General features: G+C 42.3%; 1 protein-coding gene across 1 annotated transcript; it reads left to right on the top strand.

Annotated features, from left to right (window-relative positions):
• Window positions 1-15,340: 15,340 nt before the first annotated feature.
• CCN3 (cellular communication network factor 3) lies at window positions 15,341-24,112 on the top strand. Its single transcript, XM_004607769.2, has 5 exons — window positions 15,341-15,513; window positions 15,663-15,885; window positions 16,990-17,238; window positions 19,279-19,493; window positions 22,492-24,112. Exons 1-5 carry the CDS (start codon window positions 15,451-15,453, stop codon window positions 22,771-22,773), a joined length of 1,032 nt encoding a protein of 343 aa, XP_004607826.2. The 5' UTR covers window positions 15,341-15,450; the 3' UTR covers window positions 22,774-24,112.
• The last annotated feature ends 1,086 nt before the right edge of the window (window positions 24,113-25,198 follow it).

Raw genomic sequence — 25,198 nt, 5'->3', positions numbered from 1 at the left:
GCTTCTTTATCCATTAATCTGTTGTACATTTCCATTGTTTCCACATCCTGGTTATTATACTAAATGTTACAATGAATCCAGGTGTGTATATATCATTTTTAAATTAATATCTTTGTGTTTGAGGGATATATGCCAAGAAGCTGAATAACGAGGTCATATGAAAATCCTATTCTTACATCTTATTAAAAAGATAAAATAATTTTATTTAAAGAAATTTACTCAGAGAAATGTGAGGGGAGATAAAAAAAAAGAGGAACATGGGTTCAAGAGAGAAAAAAAAAAGAGAAAGAACTCATGCTTTTTTGAAAGGTAATAAGCCAAGACTGAACATCTCAAATTGGAAGAAAGTCAATCTGTAGGGTGGAGAATCAGCCATACATGCCTTTTTTTTTCTTTTTGGGTCACACCGGGCGATGCACAGGTGTTACTCCTGGATCTGCACTCAGGAATTACTCCTGGCAGTGCTCAGGGGACCATATGGGATGCTGGGAACTGAACCTGAGTCGGCCACAAAGCAAACGCCCTACCTGCTGTGCCATTGCTCCAGCCCCTATATGCCTTTTTTTCTCCCAAAACTTTTCTATTTGAATCACTGTAAGACAGACCCTTACAAAGCTGTTCATGGTTAGGTTTCAGTCGAACAATACCCGTCCCTCCACCAGTGTACATTTCCCAGCACCAGTGCACCCAGTTTTCCTTCCATCACCCCCCAGCCCACCCCCTTTATGGCGGACACTTCTCTCTCTTTCTCTTTCTCTCTCTTATATTGTGACTGAATTCATTTGTGGTATAGAATCTATCTATCTATCTATCTATCTATCTATCTATCAATATATTTATCTATATTAGAATACTAATACCCAAGGCCAGGGAAAACAAGGGCTAGGAGGACTAATTCACAAGTGTGTGGGGAGTGGAGCGTAGGTAAGATAGAGAAGGAACTAGTGTGACAATCACAGTGGGAAATGATCACACTGGACAAGAAGTGAGTGTTAAAAGTAGGTAAAGGGATATACATACATGACCTTTAGAAGTTGGTTTCCATCTTAAGGTTTCTTCCAGTTTGCCTTGGTCTTGGTCTGAGGATGTGGATTTCTACACACAAAAAACCCTAGGTACAATAGATAAAAGCCTTGAACTCCAGTCATTTCACAGGTTTATCATCTTTTGATCTTCTGCATCTTGGTGGTAGCTTATTTTCTTCATCTCCAAAGAGCTTATTATTTGAATCTCAAAGAAATATGGTCCTCATGCCTTTGATGCACTTTTGTCTTTTATCCAGACATCGTGATTTGCAAAGTTATTCATGACTGACTTTTGAGTTTCAGGAATACAATGTTCCAAAACCAATCCCCTAACCAGTGGCCAGTTCCCTCCACCATTATCCAGTTTCCCTATCACCCCTCTGCCCTTGGACCACTTTTTATTTTGGTGGAGGGATTTTTTGGTTTGGTTTTATCTGGGGACCACACTCTGTGGTGCTCAGGGCTTATGTATGGTGCCAGAGATCAAATGCAGGTACACCGTACACAAGGTAAGCACCTTACCCTATGTACTATATCTCCAGGATTCTGGGCTATTTTTTGAAGAAATATCTATATTCCTTTCCATAGAGGCTGGACTAGACAATATTTTCATCAAATTAGAGTTTCTATTTTAACACACCCTTGTCTATACTGATAGTTTCCAGCTTTATTCTCATAGGTGTAATTTATCTCACTTCATTTTTATTTGCACTTCTCTAATTCACTTAGGGAATTATGGCCTTCCATTCATACCTTCTTTTGTAGAACTATCTAATCATCTCTTGTCACTTTTTGTTTGTTTTTGGGCTACCCCCCATGATGCTGGGAGTTACTCATGCTCTGCACTCAGAAATCCACTCCTAGCAGTGATTGGAGGACCATACAGGATATCAAGGATCAAACCAGGAGTGCCCACATGCAAGGCAAGTGTCCTATCTGCTGTACTATCTCATATACACTTCTTCTCATATTTGGTGGGGGTTATTGATTTCTTTGTTTTTGAGCTGATGAGTACTTGTATATCTTGTATTATTCCTTGACCTGAAATATTACATGAAAATATGTTCACTGAATGAAAGAATTGAAGTTGTCAAAATGGCATTATACAGATTCAATGCAAATTAAATCCCCAGGGTATTCTTCAAGGATTTTGAATAAACAATTCTAAAAATTATATAAAAACATAAAATTGTGCAAATAGTCAAAGCTATCCTGAGGGGAAAAATTAAGTTTAAAAGTATTGTACTTACGGGGGCTGGAGTGATAGCACAGCGGGTAGGGTGTTTGCCTTGCACGCGGCCGACCCGGATTCGATTCCCAGCATCCCATATGGTCCCCTGAGCCCCTCCAGGGGTAATTCCTGAGTTCAGAGCCAGGGGTAACCCCTGAGCATCGCTGGGTGTGACCCAAAAAGCAAAAAAAAAAAGTATTGTACTTCCTGACTTTAAATTATGCTGTATGTCTACAATAACCAAAATAGCATGTAGTGATGTAGGCAGACTGTCATATCAATGGACTATAATTGAGAATCCAGTGATAAATCCTCAAATTTATGGAGAGTTAATCTATGACAAAGGAACTGGTCTCATGGAATAGAGCAAGGAAAGTATTTTTAACAAATGGTGTTGGGAAAAATTGGATAACTACTTGCAAGACAAAATGAAATTGCATGAGTACCACATAGAATATACTAAAGTAAATTAAAAGTGGGTTCAAAACCCCAAGATTAGACCAGAAGTAATAAAACACATTAAATGCTGAGAACTCCAGGATCAAAGGTGTTTTCAGTGATCTGACTCAACTGGCAAGAAAACAAAAATAAGCAAGTGATACTGTATGAGGCTAAAAAGTCTTCAGAAGAAACTCGAACTAAAATTGAAAGTTAAACCTTTGTTTTGATAATTCCACTTTCTTTTTCTCAAAGAAACAAAATTATTCACAAGAAGCAGTAAGATGGGCCAGAGAGATACTGCAGGGGTTAAGGTGCTGGTCTTGCACGAGACTAACCTCAGTTAGATTCTGAGCACAAATTCAGGATAAGCTGTGAGCAGAGCTGGACATGGCCCCCAAATGAAAATAAATTAAATAAACAGTAAGGGAAAAAATAGCAATACTGAGGGCTGGTGTCTAATACTATCAGCTTGTTTTCTTTTACTGGGAATTTCAAAGAATATTAGCATGCATCAAGGATTCTCCCTCACAGGTCTATTTTTTTTTTGGCTTTTCGGGTCACACCCAGCCATGCACAGCGGTTACTTCTGTTTCAGCACTCTGGCGGTGCTCAGGGGACCATATGGGATGTTGGAAATCGAACCCCGGTTGGCCACATGCAAGGCAAATGCCCTACCAGTATTATCACTCCAGTCCCTCAAAGGTCTACTTTGAAGTCACTACCAACAAAAAAATATATACACGCTGCACCACCACAAGCATTACCAAGTTTCCCTCGACACAGCTAAAATTAGCAACCATCATTTTTTTCTCCAAAAATAATTCCCTATGTGCTTTCTTCATTCCTGAAAACCTGAAAATATTTTTTTAAAAAGCCATAACAAACCATTGAAAACTTGTTAGCACCTAATCCAAAACAGAACCCATTTTCTTTGACTTGTGCTACCCAAGCCTAAATATTATGCCAAACTTGAACTTCTTTCAAGATCCCCCTGACATGGTACGTGTTACATGCTAGTTCCATTTAGATATGCATAACAAAGAAATTAATCCACCCTAATAGATGTCTCAGATCATAAAGGTTTAATTCTCATTCAGCATCCCATTTCAAGGACTACAAAGCTTTCCATGTATCAAGATGTTTAGCCTGAGAACATTCCTAGAAAGAGAACAATTACAGTTATTCCTATCTTACTGCTAGTGAAAGAAACTGAAATACAGACTGACCTGATAAGTCATCTGTGATCTAAGTTTTGAACCCACAAAATATTTTGGCAAACATGTTTGGCTTTCATCAAAATACCATTGTACTTTCTACTTAGTTATCTCAGATCATAGCCTGATATCAACTTATATTTTGACTACTTGGAACTATTGCCAGCTAACACTCCATAGAAATCAAATAATCACTGACTTCCAACCTTCTCTCTTCCTCTTGACACTGTGCTAAGTAAAGTCCTCATTTTTTCTCCCTGAATTGATATTTTTTTAAAAATCATCTTAACTACAAGGCTGAGACCTGGCCATTTCTCCTGTAATGATGCATGCAAAAAGAAATATGTTCCTGATAAATTGCACTAGGAGGGCTATAATAGTGCAATTCTTTTCTGACAGATAGTAAGGTTGGTGGGGGAGGGAGGGAAGGAAAGAGATTTTTAAGTTTCTCTTACACAAAAATAGTCTTGTTTGACATTTACAATCTTCCAAGAGTTGGCAGCTGTGGTTTACTTTTCCAAACTTATTTCCTCTTACCTTCTTCTGTTCCAGATCAATTAAATTAGTCTTCATTTCCTGACCAAGTCCTCAAAGTCCTCTATTTTCCCATCGTAGGCTTTGTTCTTCTTTGTCTCTGTTGAGCTATTATCTCCAGGTTTCCAAATCCTATTCACGCATTGTTCAACTCAAAGTCATTTAGACTTTAAGCCAATGTGGTTTAATAAAAAGATAATAAACCCTGAACTATGGTTTTTCCAAATTCCAGCCCAAGCCTTCACTAAAGTTACCCATGTTCTCACAGCAAAGAAATTAGTTTTATGCTTCTTTGTGTTCCTATATTACTTTCCGTATTGTTGCTTATAGGAATTACCACACTCTCTCTGGCTCATGCATATTGTTTCTTACTTCTTTTTTCTTTTAGGTTCTAAAATCCTTGCAAACACAAATATCTGGTTCCCACTTGACTCATGCTATAAAATATAAAATAATTATCAATGAATGGGTTGGACATCATGAATATCAGGAATATTTCCATTGTCAAATGTGGTATAATTTTGTGGTCAGACTTCTCCTAAAAGTCTCTGTTGTTTGTTAATGAGAAATTAGAGATTAGGTGCGAGATAGTATATAAGATCTTTAAAGCTCTGGAATAATATACAGGAACAATAACTCTAAAAGCTAGTCAAGTTTTTCTTCAGTATCAATCATTTGAAGTGTTTTAGGCCTATGTGTGTTTTCAAGTAACTACATCTCTCTTTTTACTTGGTCACAGTATTTCTGCCTTTATTTTATTTTTTGGTTTTTATTTTGGGTTCACACCCAGTGGTACTCAGGGCTTTCTCCAGGCTCTGCACTGAGGAGTCAGTCCTGGCAGGTTCAGGTCCCATAGGATATTTTTTTAAGTGTCATTTTAGAGAGAAAGCATGAGGACTTTACTTAACCGGGGACTGAACTTGAATGGACTGCGTGCAAGGCAAATGACCTACCTGCTGTATTATCACTCCAGCCCTACATTTTGATTTTTTGTTTTAGGATGTATTTGCTTTGGGGGCTGAGGCGTGCACAAATTCAGCTCTCCTCAGGGCTTCGTCCTGACCTTGCTCAAGAATCATTCCTGGAGGTTCTCAAGGGACTATATATGATGCCAGGGATCCAACCAGACTTGGTCATGTGCAAGAAAGAGTTTTTTTTTGTTTTTTTTTTATTTTTAAATGAATCACCGTGAGGTACAGTTACAGACTTACAAACTTTCGTGCTTACGTTTCAGTCATACAATGATCGTGTACCCATCCCTCCACCAGTGCCCATTCTCCACCACCAATGATTCCTCCCACCACCCCACCCATCCCCCTACCCCACCCTGCCTCTGTGGCAGGGCATTCCCTTTTGCTCTCTCTCTCCTTTTGGGTGTTGTGGTTTGCAATATAGGTATTGAGTGGCCATCCTGTTCGGCCTATAGTCTACTTTCAGCTCACATCTCCCATCCCATGCGGGCCCTCCAAGCACCCTTTACATAGTGGTCCCTTCGCTATCTGAGCTGCCTTTTCCCTCAGCATGTGAGGCTGGCTTCCAAGCCATGAAGCATCCTCTTGGAATACATCTGTACTATCCTTGGGTGTATCTCTTCCATTCTGTTACTTTATATTCCACAGATGAGCGCAATCTTTCTATGTCTGTCCCTCTCTTTCTGACTCATTTCACTTAGCATGATACTTTCCATGTTGATCCACTTATTTGCAAATTTCATCTTTTCTAACAGCTGCATAGTATTCCATTGTGTAGATGTACCAAAGTTTCTTTAACCAGTCATCTGTTCTCAGGCACCCGGGTTTTTTCCAGATTCTGGCTATCGTAAATAGTGCTGCAATGAACATACAAGTGCAGATGTCATTTCTACTACACTTTTTGCTTCTCTGGGATATATTCCCAGGAGTGGTATTGCTGGGTCAAATGGGAGCTCAATTTCTAATTTTTTGAGAAGCATCCATACTGTTCTCCAAAAGGGCTGAACCAGTTGGCATTCCTGCCAGCAGTGAAGAGTCCCTTTCCCCTCCACATCCTCGCCAACACCGGTTTTTTGTTTTCTTTTGGATGTGTGCCAGTCTCTGTGGTATGAGATGATATCCCATTGTTGTTTTGATCTGCATATTCCTGATGATTAGTGATGAAGAGCATTTTTCATGTGCCTTTTGGTCATTTGGATTTCTTATTTGAGAAAGTTTCTGTTCATTTCATCACTCTATTTTCTGATGAAGTTGGGTGTTTTCTCTTTGTAGAGTTTAACCAGCGCCTTGTATATCCTTGATATCAACCCCTTATTCGATGGGTATTGGGTGAATATCCTTTCCCATTTTGCAGATTGTCTTTGTGTTTTGGTCACTGTATCTTTTGAGGTGCAGAAGCTCCTTTGTTGAAGATAATCCCATTTGTTTACCTCTGTTTCCACTTGCTTGGTCAGTGGCGTGTCATCTCTGAAGATACCTTTAGCTTCAATGTCTTGGAGGGTTTGGCCAACCTTGTCTTCAATGTACCTTAAGGATTCTGGTCTGATGCTGAGGTCTTTAGTCCATTTTTATCTGACTTTTGTACATAGTGTTAGGTAGAGATCTGAGCCCTTTTTTTTTTTTTCAAGTAGCTGTCAAGTGTTGCCAGCACCATTTGTTAAAGAGGCTTTCCTTGCTCAATTTCACATTTCTTGCTCCCTTATCAAATGTTAAATGATCATATTTTTTGAGGATGTGTGTAAGGATATTCCACCCTGATCCATTGGTCTGTGTCTCTACTTATGTTCCGGTACCATGCTGTTTTAATTATTACCGCTTTGTAGTAGAGTTTGAGGTGGGGAAGGTGATCCCTCCCATTTTCTTTTTTCCAAGAATTGCTTTAGCTATTCATGAGGGTTTGTTGTTCCATATGAATTTCAGGAGTGTTTGATCCATTTCTTTGAAGAATTTCATGGGTATCCTTAAAAGGATCACATTGAATCTATATAATGCTTTGGGGAGTATTGCCATTTTGATAATGTTAATTCTCCCAATCCATGAGCAGGGGGATATGTATTCATTTTCTCATGTCCTCTTTTATTTCGTGAAGTAGCATTTTGTAGTTTTCTTTGTAGATGTCCTTTACCTCTTTCGTAAGCTTGTTCTGAGATACTTGCTTTTCTGAGGCATGATTGTGAACGGGATTGATTTTTTCATGTCACTTTCCTCTCTTTCATTATTTGCATATAGGAAAGCCATGTACTTTTGGATATTGATTTTATAGCCTGCAACTTTACTGTGTAAGTCTATAGTTTAGACTAGGAGTTTCTTGGTAGAGGCTTTAGGGTTTTCTAAATATAGTATGATATCATCTTCGAATAGTGAGAGCTTGATTTCTTCCTTTCCTATCTGGATGCCCTTAATATCTTTTTCTTGCCTAACTGCTATTGCAAGTACTTCCAGTACTATATTGAACAGAAGTGGTAAGAGTGGGCATCCTAAGACAAGAGTTTTAACCCCTGTCCTAGCTCTTTGGTCACAGTATTACTGGGTTGGGTCCACCATTCTCCCCTCCAATCCCCTCCTGAGAAGTTATCAGCTACTGTTATCTAGTCTGTACACATGTGCTTTTATTTCTGAACACTAATGCCTGACCTAAAAAGTTCTGCTCTGGGGCTGGAGAGATAGTACAGCAGGTGAGGCACTTGACTTGCACATGGCCAACCCTGGTTTGATCCTCTGCACCCCATATTGTTCTCTGAGCACCTTGAGATGTGGCCAAATTTTTTTTTAAAGAAAGAAAAATAAATTTTGGTCTGTAAAGCAAGATTAGTTTCCCTCTTTGAAGCTGTTCCAAGTCAGAGACATGAGAGAGATCTGCTTCTGGCTACTTTCCTTAGCTGGGCATGGGGTATAGTTCTGATTCCCAAGACTGGTAATGTGGTATGCGTATGGGCTTGACCCCATTCAAAAAAAAAAAAGAATCAATTTCCAAAGTACTCATTTCCCTCTACATAGGTCATTTAGCATAGGAGAGACTTACTCATTCCTCACATACCCAGCTAATGTCTAACTTGAATTTCTTTTTATCAAATCTTTATGTTTTTGTTTTCTTTAAGTAATACATCATACAAGTAAATATGAAAAGTATGGGCAAGATGGATTGTTTCAAAAAGAGATAACACTAAGCACAGTACACGTAAATGCTTCATCTCCCATTGCCACCTTATTTGTTCCTTGTTATTTCTGGAAAGGCAAGAAGTAAGGGATCTGTCAGAAAAGTAAGAGAGTGTGATTGAAATTAGCCATATAAGTGGATACCACTTATATTGAACTAGCCAACCTAACTTATAATGGGAATTACCTTGTGTTCTACCAACCCCCCAGAGCCTCAGAAAAGGGGTCTATATTGGAATTTTTTTTAAAAAAAAGAGCAACAAAATTATTAAGAAGCTGTGAAGCTGATTGATGAGGCACAGTATGAGAGGTAAGAGCTAAGTCTATGTGGTGTGGCCAAACAATGACAATGGAGACACTGCATGACCTCTGAGTTTAGGGAGAGTGTAATCCAGAGAAAAGGAGAGTCATCGAGTGATCCTGAAAAGGATAATATCCCTGTCACTAATTTCATGGGGGTTTTTTTGGGGGGGGGCGTTGAGGGGGTTTTGGGTTTTTTTGGCCCCCCAATTTCATTTGTTTTTAATAAGGAGCCCCTTTATTTGTGAGATAATGTGCCCACAAAGGAAACCCAAGGACCACTCTCAGCAGTGCCCAGTCAATCGAGCAGGCGGTTAAGGCCAGGGCTTGAGGTGCAGAGCTGCTCAGGTTCTATGAACAGAACTGACTGGGTCACCTCTCCAGCCCCTGGACTCCGAGTTTCATATTTCTCTTGCCTTCTACAGAAGCCAGTGCCCATTGTCTTAATATTTTATAATAATAAAAAAGAGTGATAGCACAGCGGGTAGGGCGTTTGTCTTGCACGTGGCCAACCAGGGTTCGATTCCTCTGCCTCTGTCAGAGAGCATGGCAAGCTACTGAGAGTATCTCGCCCACACAGTAGAGCCTGGCAAGCTACCCATGGTGTATTTGATATGCCAAAAATAATAACAAGTCTCACAACGGAGATGTTACTGGTGCCCGCTTGAGCAAATAAATGAGCAATGGGATGACAGTGACAGTGACAGTGACATATAAAATGAAGAACATTATCTTTCTAAAATGTAGGATATTCTGAGGAGAAATATTGACTGAGAAGTAATGAGTACAAATCGGTTTACCTGAAACTGAAATAAGTTGCTTGTTTTGGTTGAATTGTTTTGTTTCATTTTGTTTTGTTCTGTGTTTTTCTTTTTTGGGGGGGGACACATCTATCATGAGGCAAAAAAAGGGAAAAGAAAGGGAAAAAAAGAGAAAAACATGAACTGTCTCCCAAAACTTGGACCTCATAACCCAGTGACATTTTCATTTTTACTGCTATCCAAGACCAACTATTCATAAAACGTCTCTAATACAGTATGCTCTGCCTCGCCCAGAGATCTCAAGAATACATGGCTTATTCCAAAAGAATATCACTAGATATCTAGAGAATTCCACTAGCATATCATTATCCTGAGGTCTTTCACAAAAGACGAGGAGAAGTTGCATGTGAGAATCATATGGGTGAGGGTCCATAGAACCACCTTAGCTTCTACTGCTATCAGTGATGCATACACAAGGAGTGAAATCTGCCCCAGATGGAAAATGGAAGGAAAGAGACCCTAGAGGAAACATTAGCAAAACCAACATTTCTCAACCTTTTTCTAACTATGGGCCCTTCTGGACTTGTTTCCTTCCCAGAGTTTCCATGTACTACTGGTTGACCTCCTAGTCTTCTCGTATGGTACTTACGTGCACACGTGTGCATGTGCACACACAGACACACACAGACACACACACACACACAAACTCTCTTATTCAGTTTTGATCTGTGGACCTCTTTGGACATCCTGACGCCCAGCTGAGGATACAATTCTCCCCAGTTGAGAAATGCTGACCTCAGTCATTATCTCCTGGTTTCACTTCACCTGTGAAGATCCTTTTGTGGTTTTTGTAGCTCTTGTTCTCTCCTGACTTGGGGAGGCTAGACTGAGCAGTGCCCAGGGGCTACTCTTAGCTTACTGCTTGGGGACCAAACCAGGGCATCTGGCTTGCAAGCCAAGAAGTCTGGCCCTCTAAGCTAGTTCCCTGGTCCAAATGGAGATCTTTAACCAGGATCATTTCCAGAAGATTCTCCCTCCCCTCTGCAACTGTGCAACAGTAGTACATTCCCAACTCTCACTCTCTTGTCTCCTTTCAATTGGCTCAGAAGGAGCTATCCAACTCCTTTTCTGGATCTTTCTAAGTTGGAGCTAAGGGAAAGGATGGTTAATTCTATAAAATAAGAGATTGGAAGCCAGAATCTGGAAAAAACCCGAATGCCCCAGAACGGATGACTGGTTGAGGAAACTTTGGTACATCTATACAATGGAATACTATGCAGCTGTTAGAAAAAAGGAGGTCAAGAATTTTGTAGTTAAGTGGATGGGCATGAAAAGTTTCATGCTGAGTGAAATGAGTCAGAAAGAGAGAGACAGACATAGAAAGATTGCACTCATCTATGGTATATAGAATAACAGAGTGGGAGACTATCACCCAAGAACTGTAGAAATAAGTACCAGGAGGTTGACTCCATGGCTTCGAGGCTGGCCTCACGTTCCGGGGAAAGGTCAACTCAGAGAAGCGATCACCAACTACATTGTAGTCGAAGGCCATGTGGGGGAAGGGAGTTGCGGGCTGAATGAGGGCTAGAGACTGAGCACAGCGGCCACTCAACACCTTTATTGCAAACCACAACAGCTAATTAGAGAGAGAGAACAGAAGGGAATGCCTTGCCACAGTGGCAGGGTGGGGTGGGGGGGAGATGGGATTGGGGAGGGTGGGAGGGACGCTGGGTTTACGGGTGGTGGAGAATGGGCACTGGTGAAGGGATGGGTTCCCGAACTTTGTATGAGGGAAGTATAAGCACAAAAGTGTATAAATCTGTAACTGTACCCTCACGGTGATTCTCTAATTAAAAATAAATAAATTAAAAAAAAATAAGAGATTGGATAACATATAATCTCCAGGCAGCTAGAGAAGGTCCTGGCGGCTCTCCCCCTCGCCGCCCGGGTTGGGTGGTCTCGGGCCGCTCACCCAGCTGGGGCGGCCAGTGCCATAGGTCAGATGGAGGAGGAAACGAGGGTCAAGTTGGTTGATGGTCAGTTACCATTTATTCCATTCTCCCTACACGCCTGCTCCAGTCTCTCTAAACTCCCCATTCTAGTCTCACACTGCCCCTCATTCCCGTCTCCTTACTGTCTCTTCTGCTCATCTCTCCACGCGCTCCAACTCACAAACTGGGCTCTCTCTCTCCACCTGCCTGCTCCTGTATTCTTCTACATTCCTCTCCCTCTGTCCCCCTTGCTAGTCTCTCCATGCTCCATCTTGCTGTCTGTCTGTCTGCCTGCCTGCCTGTCTGTCTGTCTGTCTATCTGTCTGCCTGCCTGTCTCTGTCTCTGTCTCTGTCTCTGTCTCTGTCTCTGTCTCTGTCTCTCTCTCTCTCTCTCTCTCTCTCTCTCTCTCTCTCTCTCTCTCTCTCTCTCTCTCCAACTCCCCAGCACTCAGGGTAGATACTACACCCAGTCAGTAGCAAAATCAACATTAGAAAGCCCTTCCTGACTGTCCATCAGGCTCAAGGGCAGAAATACCACCAAAGGGTGTTCCTCTTTTACTTAGTCCAATAACTTGATTAACACCTTAATTAACATCTTAATAGTAGTTATTTTTGTATGGACACAGTAAGAGATACATTGAGGCTTGTAAGGCGGTTCTCCTGGGAACTTCTTGCCACAGACTCTGACTATAGTACTCAGGCCAGATTAATCTTTTCTAACCCTAGTAGGGTCCAAATCTAGTTATTACTCTTTGATCATGACAGAATTTGTCCATAACCATGCTCTTAACTTATAGTTAAGCATCATGGCACTTTGGCCAGGCCCATTTCGATGCCAGGGTAGCACATAGCTCATCGCTTGCCTTGCCCTGAGTTCATCCAGTCCCTCATCGGGACCCTGCTTTTGGGGTCCTAGGAAGTAAGGGCAACTGAGGCTTAAGTTAGAGAACAGATGTCTAGGATGAAACTATCATTCAGAGTCAATTAACTCCCAAGTTACAAAAGCATAGCATTGTCTTCCTGTGTCCATAGAAAAAGGACGGTGCTCTGAATTAACTATGCAAAGGACTTAAGGAGAAGAGAAAAACAATACTTACAAGTTATTGAGCACAAAGAAAGAAGTTACAAATAAACACAGAGGAATGGGAGCACTGTGATGGGAGTAACCCAATAAACCCAAGCTCCTTGCAGCAAGGCAGAAAGAACAAACCAATGTTATCCTACAGGATAATACAGAGATGAGAAAAAAATTTAAGTGTAACACTTCCTGATATATGGAAGGAGCTGGTCTTTGGTGGAGCACAGTAAAGTTGGCATACTGAGAAGCCATGGGGAAAGAGAGAAATGGAAGAAGGTGACCTGGCTCCTCATCGCCTCTGAGGCCAGCTGGCACCACTCCCCTCCGTTACTGTGTGAATGAGCACATCATCATCATCCAACACAGTGCTCTTGTCAAAACCAGTTCCAGCGTGGTTTCTAACGCTTGCCTGAGTTGCAACTCACGTTTGATGTCTTCTGGATGTTTTCATTCTTTTGTGGCAATTTTATCTTTCATCTCACACACACCCAACTTGGTGCTGCCCATTTTTCCAGATTCTGTCCACTCACATTTTGAGAACTCAGCCAGTATTCTTGCCTCTCTAACATTTATGCTTCTAGATGTTCCCTATTAAGGTTTCACTAAGCCTTTGGGACCAGAGAAATAGTACAGCAGGTAAGACACATATTTTACACACAGCTGAACTGAGTTCAATTCCCGGCACCCCAGTGGTCCCTGAAGCCCTGCCAATAGTGACCCCAGAGTCATTCTACAACCAGGAGTAAGTACTGCCTGCATACCACTAGGTGTAAGCCCAATATATCACCCCCCCCAAAAAAAAAACAAATTTGCTAAGCCAGTTCTCATTCAAATACCTCAGAGTGCTTTCTACCAATGAACCTTCACCACCCTCACAAAGAGTATATGTAAGTCCTTGGACATTGGTTCCGTGTTTCTTAAATACTCTGGGAAACTAGGAGACCAGACAATCCATGAAGTGTAACAGCGGAGAACAGAGGAACATCTTAGAGACTGCACAGACTCACTGTTCAAGCTCCCCCGCACCCCCCCGCCCCGCCAACATTGATTGATACAACTCAGTCTGGTGCACTGGAAAGGAACAGAATTATTGTAGGCTTGGAAGTAAGTGATGTCATGGCAGTTTTAAGCAGCTTCATGAAAAGCCCTAAAGGGGTCTTGCAATGACTTAAGTGTGTGAAGGAGGGGAGAGGGGGAGACCCAATCCCTTACACAAGCCACCTTTGATTTCTCCCAGGCTGCAGATGGATGATGTAAAAGCAATTTGTTTCTTTTGAGGGTCTCGCCTTACATCACAAGCCATATAATTTTTCTTATAAAGTGTCTTTCCAACAGGGCTATTCTCAAAGGCGCTGGGCAGAGTGATCCCAGAGGCAGCAGCAAAGCTGAAGTACAAGGGAGTATGTGTTTCTCAACCCATCCAGCAATATCACCTTTTGGAGCAATAAAACTGATCAAGTCCCCATGAGAGATGACCCTTCTTTTCTTTTCTTTTCTCTTCTTTTCTTTTCTTTTCTTTTCTTTTCTTTTCTTTTCTTTTCTTTGCTTTGCTTTGCTTTTCTTTTCTTTGCTTTTCTTTTCTTTGCTTTTCTTTTCTTTGCTTTCTCTTTTTTTTTCTTTTTTTGAAAAAACGGGTGCCTTGTGGGAGAATGGTATGATTTGCTGGAGACTCAGTCACGTGAGGTACCTACCTGCCTCCCCACTCATTCCCTCACACCCCTGGTCTCTCTGGCTGGCTGTGCTGAAAACTTGCAGAGGTGCCAGAGGCGCTTGGATTTGGAGCTGTGCAGAAAGATGTTCTGCAGGATTCCGCGGGTTTTCCAAAGTTTATCTCTCTCTACCCGGGCCCCGGGCCGGGGCTGGGGGGTAGGGTAGTTTGTTTTTTTTTTTTACCCCATCTCCACCCCCCGGCTCCGAACTTTTCTTTTTATTCTGTTTCGCTTTTATTTTTACTCATCTTACGGAGTTGCGGGGTGTCTGAATCCGTGGGAGCTTAGAGTAATTAGAGGCCCAAAATGTGGTTCATTGGTAACGGCGCGATTCTTTCTGGGTCCCTCACCACTCCCTTTCTTTCTCTAACCCCCACCCCTCCTTTCTCGACACATTCAAAGGGTGCCCCAAACGGTGACAAACTTGCACGTGCTTTCCTTATGACTAACCCCCCGGGCCGCTAGCCAATCGCCAACAGATGGCCCCAAACTTCAGACATCCAGGTCGGGGAGCCCCGGGTTTGCAGCCCAGCTCCGCAGGGCCAGGGCGGAGAAAACAGAGAGGTGGGGAGTGGCGGTGCCTGGCCCCCTGGAGGGCCTTGAAGGAGGCGGGGGGGTGGGGGGTGGAAAGGGGTAGAGGCGAAACAGCTTCCAGGAGGAAACGGGCGTTTCCTTCCCACGCGCTGCAGAGCGCCCCGAGTCTTGGCCCCGGGACTCCACCCAACCCCACCCGGCGCCCTGGGGAACGCCAGTCGCCACACACAGGCACACGCAGGCCCCTGCGCCGCGCCCTAAGGAGAGACGCGCCCCGGGCCAATTGCTATGGCAACCCCGGGGGTTCATTCCATTCCCCACCCAGTCGATCCCCCGCTCCTCCCGGCGCTGCAGCCAACCGGCTTGTGCGCGTCCCTGGAGCGCGCTATAAAACCTGCGCCTGGTGGCGCGGGGCTGGAGTGCGGAGCGGAGAGAGCAGCGTGGCCGCGCGGCAGAGTTGGACACGCTCCTTCTGCACAGAGCCGCGGGCGGGGAAAGCCTGAGCATGCAGAGTGCCAAGAGCATGCGTCTCTGCCTGGCAGTCCTGCTCCTCCACCTCCTGGGACAGGTAGGCGCGCTCCGGCCGGGTCCCTGGTTACTTTGCCCGGGAGTGATGGGAGCGGGAATGAGGGGGAGGAAGCGCTCTTCGTAGGACGGTCCCTATCGAGGTCTCTCTTTTTCGTTTTTCTTTCCCTCCCTTGTGTCGCCCGCCCCCAGGTGGCTGGGACTGAGCACTGTGCCACTCCGTGCCCGGCCTCGTGTCCCGAGAAGCCCGTCTGCGCACCCGGGGTGCCGGTGCTCCGGGACCATTGCTCGTGCTGTTTGGTGTGCGCCCGCCAGCGCGGCGAGAGCTGCTCGGACCTGTACCCGTGTCAGGAGGGCAGCGGCCTCTTCTGTGATCGCAGCGCCGACCCCAGCAACCGAACTGGCATCTGCATGGGTAAGACTGCCCCTTCGGATCCTTGACCTCCCCTTCCCTTCTTTCACGGGCTGCTGGAGCTGCCCTCCCTTCTTGCCTTGGCGCTCTTCTGCCTCTACCAGAAAGGTATGGTGGTGGTGGTGGTGATGATGATGATAATGATGATGATGATGATGATGATGATGATGATGATGATGATGATGATGATGATGATGATGATGATGATGCAAGAGAGACGTTTTACGAAATGCTTGGTGTTGTGATGCACCTGGTTTGAGGACACATGGGCGTTGGGGAGCACCAGAGGTGAGAGGAAACCTGCCCCACTAGAGGTGGACGCATGCACCGGTAGATAAGACTCTGGAGAGACCGGAACAGAGCAGTTCAGAGCGTTGAATCCTGACATAGTGCGTGGGGCCGATGAAACATAACGTGTACTCACTCAGTTCCCAGGCATGGCCCGACAGGTTTGTTCTCAAGCCTGCCGTTGTCTCATTAAGGCCAAAGCAGTCCCCGGCCCACTCAGGACTCTGTCACCCGTGTCAGGACTGAGAACGGAAACAAACTGCAGGCACCCAGTCAAGCCAAGCTGCTGAAGCTTAACCAACCCAGGATCAATCCACTTACTTGGAAGCGGCCCTTCCTAGATGAGTAGGGAAGCAGGGAAGAGGCATTTGCTCTCTTCTGAGCAGTGATCACCCAGGGGCCTGGAATACCTGGGAATCCTAGTCCCCTCCCCAAAGCTATTGGGAGAATAGGAAATGCACTTTTCATTCTTATTTATTCGGAGCTGCTGGTGTAAGAGAACCTAGGGAGACTCCTGCTGGGTGACTTCATCATTAGGAACAACAGTTGGGGTTGTCGCCTCACAGCTGTGCACCCTTTCCACGTGCATAGTCAGTGGCAGTACTGAGTGGTCTTGAAGGTTCCTCTCTTTGCTGGGTGACGCCTCTCTGAGGACCTTTGTCTCCTGGGGATGGATAAGGAACCAGGTGGTCTCAACAAGGAAATGAATGATTTGGAGAAAATCCTATGTAGCTTTTTCAAAGTATTGTGTTCTTGTTTCTTTGTTTGTTTGTTTTTCCTTTCCCCTTCTCTCTCTCTGCTGTTTCCCTCATATCCTAGTGGTAGAAGGAGATAACTGTGTGTTTGCTGGGATCATTTATCAAAGTGGAGTGACTTTCCAGCCAAATTGCCAGTTCCAGTGTACCTGCCAAGATGGACAGGTGGCCTGTGTACCCCGCTGTGACGAGGACGTGCTAATGCCTGGCCCTGAATGCCCAGTTCCAAGAAAAGTTAAAGTGCCCGGGGAGTGCTGTGAAAAGTGGGTCTGTGACTCAAATGATACCTTTCCAGATTTCCTCACTCTTCCAGGTGAGAATCCAGGCTACCTGAGGTTAACCACAACAAAGCTAAGGGCAAACAGGGAGCATAGGTTTGGGTTCTGCCTCAGGAAACTGACCTTAACTGGAATTCACCTGTGGATTCCAGATTACTCTCTGAGATCAAAAACATCACATGGTTGAATCCTAACCAAATCATTAAAATCTAGTCTCACAAAGTCTCACAAAGAGAACTTAATAAGGTCAAGGGTTCTTTGAACAATGGAACTGTGTTTGCTGAACTCTGGGTTAATATTTTGGTCCATTCTCCTGGAGTGTTACTAACATTAAGGAGATCTGAGTTTTAACAATAACTGCTTTATGAGTCCTATGCACTCTTGAGAGACTATATACACTTTCAAGTCCAGCCTTCCTACGAGTACTGCTCATCCATGGACACAGTGTCACAGAGAAATGTCACATTTCAAGTGCTGTAGGTCAGGTGCTGCTTTAGTACCTTTGTTTTGCTATTCTCTTTATTTGATAAAGAAAATCATTTGTTTGTTTTTGTTCGGGGGCCATACCCAGCCCTGCTCAGGGCTTACTCATGGCCCTGCACTCAAGGGATCACTCCTGGTGGTGCTTGGGAAACCATATGGGCTGGGTAAAGAAACCAGGTCAACCACGTGCAAGGACTGTTGCATTATTGCTGCAGCCTTATAGTAAATCACTTTTAAGGAACAAAAATTCAGGGCTGGAGAGATAGAGTAGGAGTTAGGGCACTTGCCTTGCCTATGGACAAACCTGGTTCTGTCCCTGTCCCCTATGTGATCTCCCACTGCTAGGTGTGCTGTCCCCACCCCCCAAAAATAAGCAAAGTAAGTGAATAACCCTTTTTAAAAATTAAAAAATTAGGAGCCAGTAGAGAATATGTTAAAACCATTAATTACCTAAATTTTGTTATATTTTATACGGAGATTTGTTGGGTTAGATTTTTGTTTTGCTCTGTTGGGCTTCTTTTCCCCTTTTTTGGTTATTGTTTTTTTTGTTTGTTTTGTTTTGGGGTTGTCCCCAGCAATGCTCAAGGGAACATATGATGCCCAGGATCGAGCCTGGGGCTCCCGCATGCAGAGCATTTGCTCCAGCCCTTTGAGCTCTCTCTTCAGCCCTCTAATATTTGTTACTGTTTGAAGTTATCATTATAAGCCATTCACTACATATGGAAGATGATCATGTGAAAGAGGTGAGCCAGAAACGATGAATATTAAGTGTTGAAGCACAACTTTTTATAATTAAAGTCTAGAGGCCACGATCCCATCAGCCAACCCATTTCACCCCTCAGGCATGGGATGGCTTCATCAGTATATTGACAGTAGGTTCTACTTACTCATGCAATTAAAATTTTACTGTGATCCACTTTCTGTGCAAGATCACATGTTGAGAGTCAGAGAGATAGTACAATAGTAAGCAATTGTTTTGCATTTGGTCGACCCAGGTTTGATTCTGGCATAAAACAGAGCCTGCTGAGCACTGCCAGGAGTGATCCCTAAGCACAGATTCAGAAATAAGTCCCGAGCACAGCCAAGTGTGGTCCCTGCCTCCCACCATCACCACCAACACCGCCCCCCCACCCCCACACAAATCATATGTTATGGAAGTTCTGCTGTTCTTCTAAGTGTCTTCAGAAAAGTTGGAAAGTCATTGCACAAGAAATTCTTGATTTTTTTTTCTTTTTGGGTCACATCTGGGGATGCACAAGGGTTACTCCTGGCTCTGCACTCAGGAATTACCCCTGGCAGTGCTCAGGGGACCATATGGGATGCTGGGAATCGAACCCGGGTCAGCCATGTGCAAGGCAAATGCCCTACCTGCTGTGCTATCACTCCAGCCCCTGCACAAGGAATTCTTGAAAGCTCACAATGTGCCAGGCCTGATGCTTCCTTCTGGGATTCTTGGAGATTCTGTTCCTTCTCTTGAAAGCACCTCAGTTTAACAGGGGCAGAATTGAATGAGGCCTTCCCTATGAGAACTGAAAGGACCAACTCGTCCACTCTACTATTTTCCTCATTTTTTTTTTTGTCCATTTATTCAGCCTACAGGTCAGAAGACACTGTGAAAGTCACCGTCTCTGAAACCAGCTTCAACTGCATTGAGCAGACCACAGAGTGGAGCGCATGTTCCACAAGCTGTGGCATGGGCATCTCCACCCGGATCTCCAACAAGAATGCACAGTGTGAGATGCTGAAACAGATTCGGCTCTGCATGGTGCGACCCTGTGGACATGACTACAAACAACCCAAACTTAAGGTGAGAGCCTGAAGGAAGAAACCCATCACAGAGGGGGCATTTCTTATTTCATTGGAAACTGGCTTTACAAAATCATCGTTACACTAGTAAACCCAGAGGTCAATTCTAGCTAGGAGTTCAGAGAAAAGGCTGAAAAATTCCAAAAGTTCATGCCTTCTCTCTCTCTCTCTCTCTCTCTCTCTCTCTCTCTCTCTCTCTCTCTCTCTTTCTTCAATATATATGAAATATTCAACAGGAGGGTCCACAGGTAAAGAGGGAAGGGCCAGATAACTATTAATTTATCCTATTGAGAACGGTTTAGCAAATCTCAGTTCTACTAGGTGGACCCCACTGTCCCACGTGACATCATACACTTCACAAACAATTGCTGATGAATCAATAAATGGGTATATGGGAATTATTTGCAAGCTTTTAAAAGCCAAGTGGGAATAATACATTTCCCAGCATAAGACAATAACTGCCAAATAAAATAGCACATCTTTCCTTTTTATTTTTTTTTCCTGGAATTATATCAATTCTGTGTTAGTGCTGAGCGCAAGGCTTACAGATCAAAAGCACTGATTGATTCCTGATGACCTTACATGCCTTATTACTGGAACCCTAGATCAGACTAATGCAATACTATCCAAATCGAACTCTTCTATGCACAAACATAAGGCCAAATTAAAACAGTCCCTATCAATGAAAACCTAACTTATGTCAGAGGCCCTATCATCTAATGCATATGGTTGAAGTCAGGATGCAGCCAGCTTAGCTTTCAGTGTTCACTTCCCATCAGAACTAACCATGTTATTGCAGGTAACATTCACTTACAAACAAACAGAAAGAAATCTCTAAGTCTCAATTCCTATCCTCATACCAACGTGCCATTGACTCTCTCTACCCCAAAGCTTTATCAAGAGGATAAAACAACAAATTTGTAATCTTCTGGGCATATTAGGCAATGTTATGTAAATTCATATTCATTGGCAAAATAAGAGTATTTTGATATCAATTTATGACTGCTTAGCTACATGACTTTTTGAGGTCCATAATAATTGTCTGGAAGGTTATTTATATCCCATCTATCAGTAGGAAATAAACTTTAAAAATAAAATTGCTCTATTCCCAGGGGTAGAGTGAGGGTTGAGCAGTACATGTGGTTCCAGGGATGTAGCCCTTACACAAGTGCTCTGTCTTTTTGTGCTAAGATCTTGCCTTCCTAAACAGATTATAATGGAGTTACCCCTATTGATGTGAACATGTTATTAATATTATACTCTTATTAATATTACACTCGGGCTGGAGCAATAGCACAGCAGATAGGGCATTTGCCTTGCACACAGTTGACCCGGGTTCGATTCCTCTGTCCTCTCAGAGAGCCCAGCAAGCTACCGAGAGTATCCCACCCGCACAGCAGAGCCTGGCAAGCTACCCATGGCATATTCAATATGCCAAAAACAGTAACAACAAGTCTCACAGTGGGGACGTTACTGGTGCTCGCTCGAGCAAATCGATGAGCAATGGGATGACAGTGATACTAATTGTCTGCTTCCACCGACAACTTAGAAGGAACACTTAGAATTACATAATTCTCATACTCATATGCTAGAAGTCAAATCTACCCCACTTAAAGAAAAATTTAGCTTACATATAATTCAATCACACAGGCTCACCCACAAAACTCTTTCCTCCCCTAACTTCATCCTCCCCCTTTTCTGTCTCCATTTCTCCATTTCCCTCTTTCTTTTTAAGAAAAAGAAATGAGTCTGTGTCTCATTCACACACATCTATAAACATAATATATATTGCACATGTGCATGCACACATATACTCCACCTACACTTAAATCATTTGTATATATTGGTAAACCATATTATGTTAAACATTAAATACAAAAAATGAAGAAACAAAAAGTTTTAAATATTGTCAAGGACATCGTAACTTCCTTTTTAAATAAGACTTCTCATGACATGCCTCTAAAACTTCACTTTTCCCTTTTTACTTTAGCATTTTCCCTTATTTGCTCTTGTAAGCTGTACTTAACTTAATATTAGGATATATTTTTCAATATCCATTTATTTAATGCAGATACATGTTTCACAGAGACTCTAGAAATTTGTTTACCACCTAGAGAAATATTAATGTGATAATTATTACATCCTTATTGCCAAGAATGAAATGGTGCTTTTCAGAATGCGTTCCACAAAGCAATATTATTATCTAGAAATGTGCTAAAAAGACAAATTATTGGGATGAACATCTACCAGGTCTGTCAAACTTTGAGAGCCATTGGCATAAGAGAATTTAAAGTCTTGTTCATCTATAAGCTGCAGACTGTACAAAGAAAGATGAAGAAACTTAAGTGGGTATTAAATATCATCAATTCCTCATTAAATCATCCATAGTGAGATCCCTCAGTAACTATTAATAATATAACATTGAATCCAAAATTTAAATAAACACTCTACTTATTATTAAGCTTGACTTAACATCTGAAAAATAGTGGAAACATTATAATTTTGCAAAGATGCCATATTTTGCCCTATTTATAGCACCTAAAAACTCTTTTGGCTAAAAACAACAAACAATCCCCATTACAATGGCTTGGATAAAAAGTTTCTTGTACCTATGCTTTAACCTTGGACTTATTTCTCAAATCAGAAGATTAGACATGGTTTGGCCCAGTTTCCTCATTTCTGGGAGGAAGAAAGATGAATACTGAGGCAGTAAAGAGCTGCCTGTGTCTGAAGGACCAAGAATTTCCAAGAATTCTTTACCTTATGAATCACTTAACAGAAATTTGTTACAAGGCCATCCCAAGCACCCAGGAATTCCAGGGGAACACATTTTACTCTTTGAGCACATTGCCCAAGCAAAATTAATGTCCTTCAGGCCAAAAAAAAGAGGCAGTGGGTATATAAGTAACAACCGGCAACTTACCCCTACCTCTAATTAATGATTAGTTGAAGGAGCAGAAGTCATCTCATACATGCTTTTTTTTTTTCTTCTTTCTTAGAAGGGAAAAAAGTGTCAACGCACTGTTAAGTCACCCAAATCCATCCACCTGCATTTTGACAACTGCACGAGCGTGGAAACCTACAAGCCCAGGTTCTGTGGCACGTGTACTGACGGCCGCTGCTGTACCCCTCACAGCACCAGAACCGTGGCTGTAGACTTTGAGTGCTTCTCAGGAGATGTCATCCAGAAATCAGTGATGCAGATACGGTCCTGCAGTTGCCACACCAACTGTCCTCAGAATGATCCCTTTCTCCAGGACGTGAAGCGAAGCACCCACTGAGGAAGATGTAATGGGTTCCTCCATGAAGCAAACACCAGCAAAGCATGACCACCCACAAATGAATATACCCAGATAATGAACTATTAGTATTTACCCCTGAGTCCTATGCATTTTCTGTGGTCATGTGAGGTCAGTTATATCTGTCTTTTCTTTCACTGTAAACTTTGAATCAAAGTAAGCTCAGGATATGGCTTCAGGTTGACTTGCTTTTTTGTGGTGTTTGATACACATGAAGATTTCTGTAGCTTTAAGAAATCAGATAATAGTTTGACATTGTAGATTTTATCACATTACACTCATTATTTTATATATTAGTGCAATTGCGTGAAAATATATTGTAGGAAATGACACAGTTTGCAGTCCAGAATCAAACCTGTCTTTCATACAAATACTTCACAATATACTGAAATTTGACTTGAGACTTCTCTGATGAGTTCTCTTTTTGAGTAGCTCAACTCTAAAATGTCAACTCTAAGGCTTAAAAAACATCTTCCACTTGACGTTCAAAGACTCTTCATTTTCTGTTTTGTTGTGTCTATAAAAGGAAACCTGCTTTATCTACAGTAATGAAATATTTGTTAGTTAAGTGGATCTGTCAAGCTCCATGTGAGATAAACCAACTCCTTTCCAATAGAAAGAAGCCAACAGAAAACTCATGTGGATCCAGAGATGACTGGGCCAGACCAGCCCTCATAGATATACTTGAGGCTAATGGGACTCACTCATTTTTTTTTAACTTAGAAAAAGCAGACAGAGCACAGTAGCACTGAGCTTTCATTCCACTGAAAAGCAAAATGAGGCTCAGAACCCTGACTACAGCCTTTTATGATTTTCAAAAGTGCTTGAAATAAAATTTAAAATACATTATAATGGCTGGGAATATAGATCAGTGGTAGAATATATGCTTCATACATATGAGACCTTGAGGTAAATCCCTGCCACTGCACATGCACATGTACAAATACACACACACACGTACACACACACACACACATGCAAGCAAAATTGAAATGACACAAACTTGCATGCACACACACACACACACACACACACACCTATACCAAAAAAAGCAAAATTGACATGACTGTGATAGCAGGATACCAAAAATTTGGGAGGGGGGGTTAGGATTATTGTAGATAGTTCCACAACTTATTCCTGGGTCATATTATGCGAACTAATCTACAAGATATATGTATATACATGCATGTATCTGATGTGTCAGATTGTAAGATCATTGACAAACTTAATGTGCACATTTTTCTAATGTCATCATTTGTTTGCCACCTCTCTCCTACAAAGTATTTATATAAATTATATAAAATTTCCATACTTGTTACACATCACTAATAAATGTTATCTTTGTCATGCTTTGCTATTGTACTGTTATTCTGCTTCTAAGTTATTAAAATGTACATAATATGAAAGTTTAGGGAGTAAGTGAAACACCCAACAACAAGCAATACCTACTGTCCATCAAATGGGTATTTTTAAATGAATATAGACCTTCTTAGCAGAAGGAGAACAGAAGACAGTGAATAATAAGTTGGGTGCTTTTGACTGCCAAGACCTTAAATGAGTACCACACTGTAGACTCAAAATATCAGTACCTTGAGCCCTCCTATTTTTCTTTCTTAAGTTGCTTTTTAAAATTTAATTTTATGCATGTAACTTTTTCATATAGCATTAAGTTTCAGATAGTACAGCTGGTAAGGTTCTTTCCTTGCATGCAGTCAACTCGGGTTCAATCCCTGGCATCCCATATAATCCTCCAAATACACCAGTAGTGATCCCTGAATGCAAAATCAGGAGTGACCTCTGAGTATTGCCGAGTGTGGCCCCCAAGCAAACAAACAAACAAGAATGCAGGACTTGCCTTCAAATAATAATTGTCACAGTATTTTACAATGGATTTTTCGAATTTCATGATGTTGACCATCTAGAGACCAGCATTATAATCTTTGTGTCTGTCCTAATACCCTGCACACAATAGGGCCACATTATCTACCTGCTGAATAAATGAATGGATGAATGAGTGAATTAATTATAATATGGAATATTCTTTGAGATAGACTTTTTTTTTTTGCTTTTTTTTGGGTCAAACCCAGTGACGCTCAGGGGTTAATCCTGGCTTTGCACTCAGGAATTACTCCTGGCAGTGCTTGGGGGACCATATGGGATGCCGGGATTGAACCCGGGTCGGCCGCATGCAAGGCAAACACCCTACCCGCTATGCTATCACTCTGGCCCCGAGATAGACTTTTTTAACTCTCATTCCTTTTGTCACTTTCTACTTTCTCTCTTTCACACCGCACATACATGAATGTGTTTCTAAAATTATAATGAAAGACAGTTGAAATAATGCAGTCTGATCTATAAATATTTGCTAAATCTAGAACATTCTAATAATACAGCAAGGAAAGCAACG

Source organism: Sorex araneus, chromosome 2, assembly GCF_027595985.1.
Source record: "Sorex araneus isolate mSorAra2 chromosome 2, mSorAra2.pri, whole genome shotgun sequence".
In the NCBI taxonomy this organism is placed as follows: domain Eukaryota; kingdom Metazoa; phylum Chordata; class Mammalia; order Eulipotyphla; family Soricidae; genus Sorex; species Sorex araneus.
This window is presented reverse-complemented; position numbering and strand designations above follow the sequence as displayed.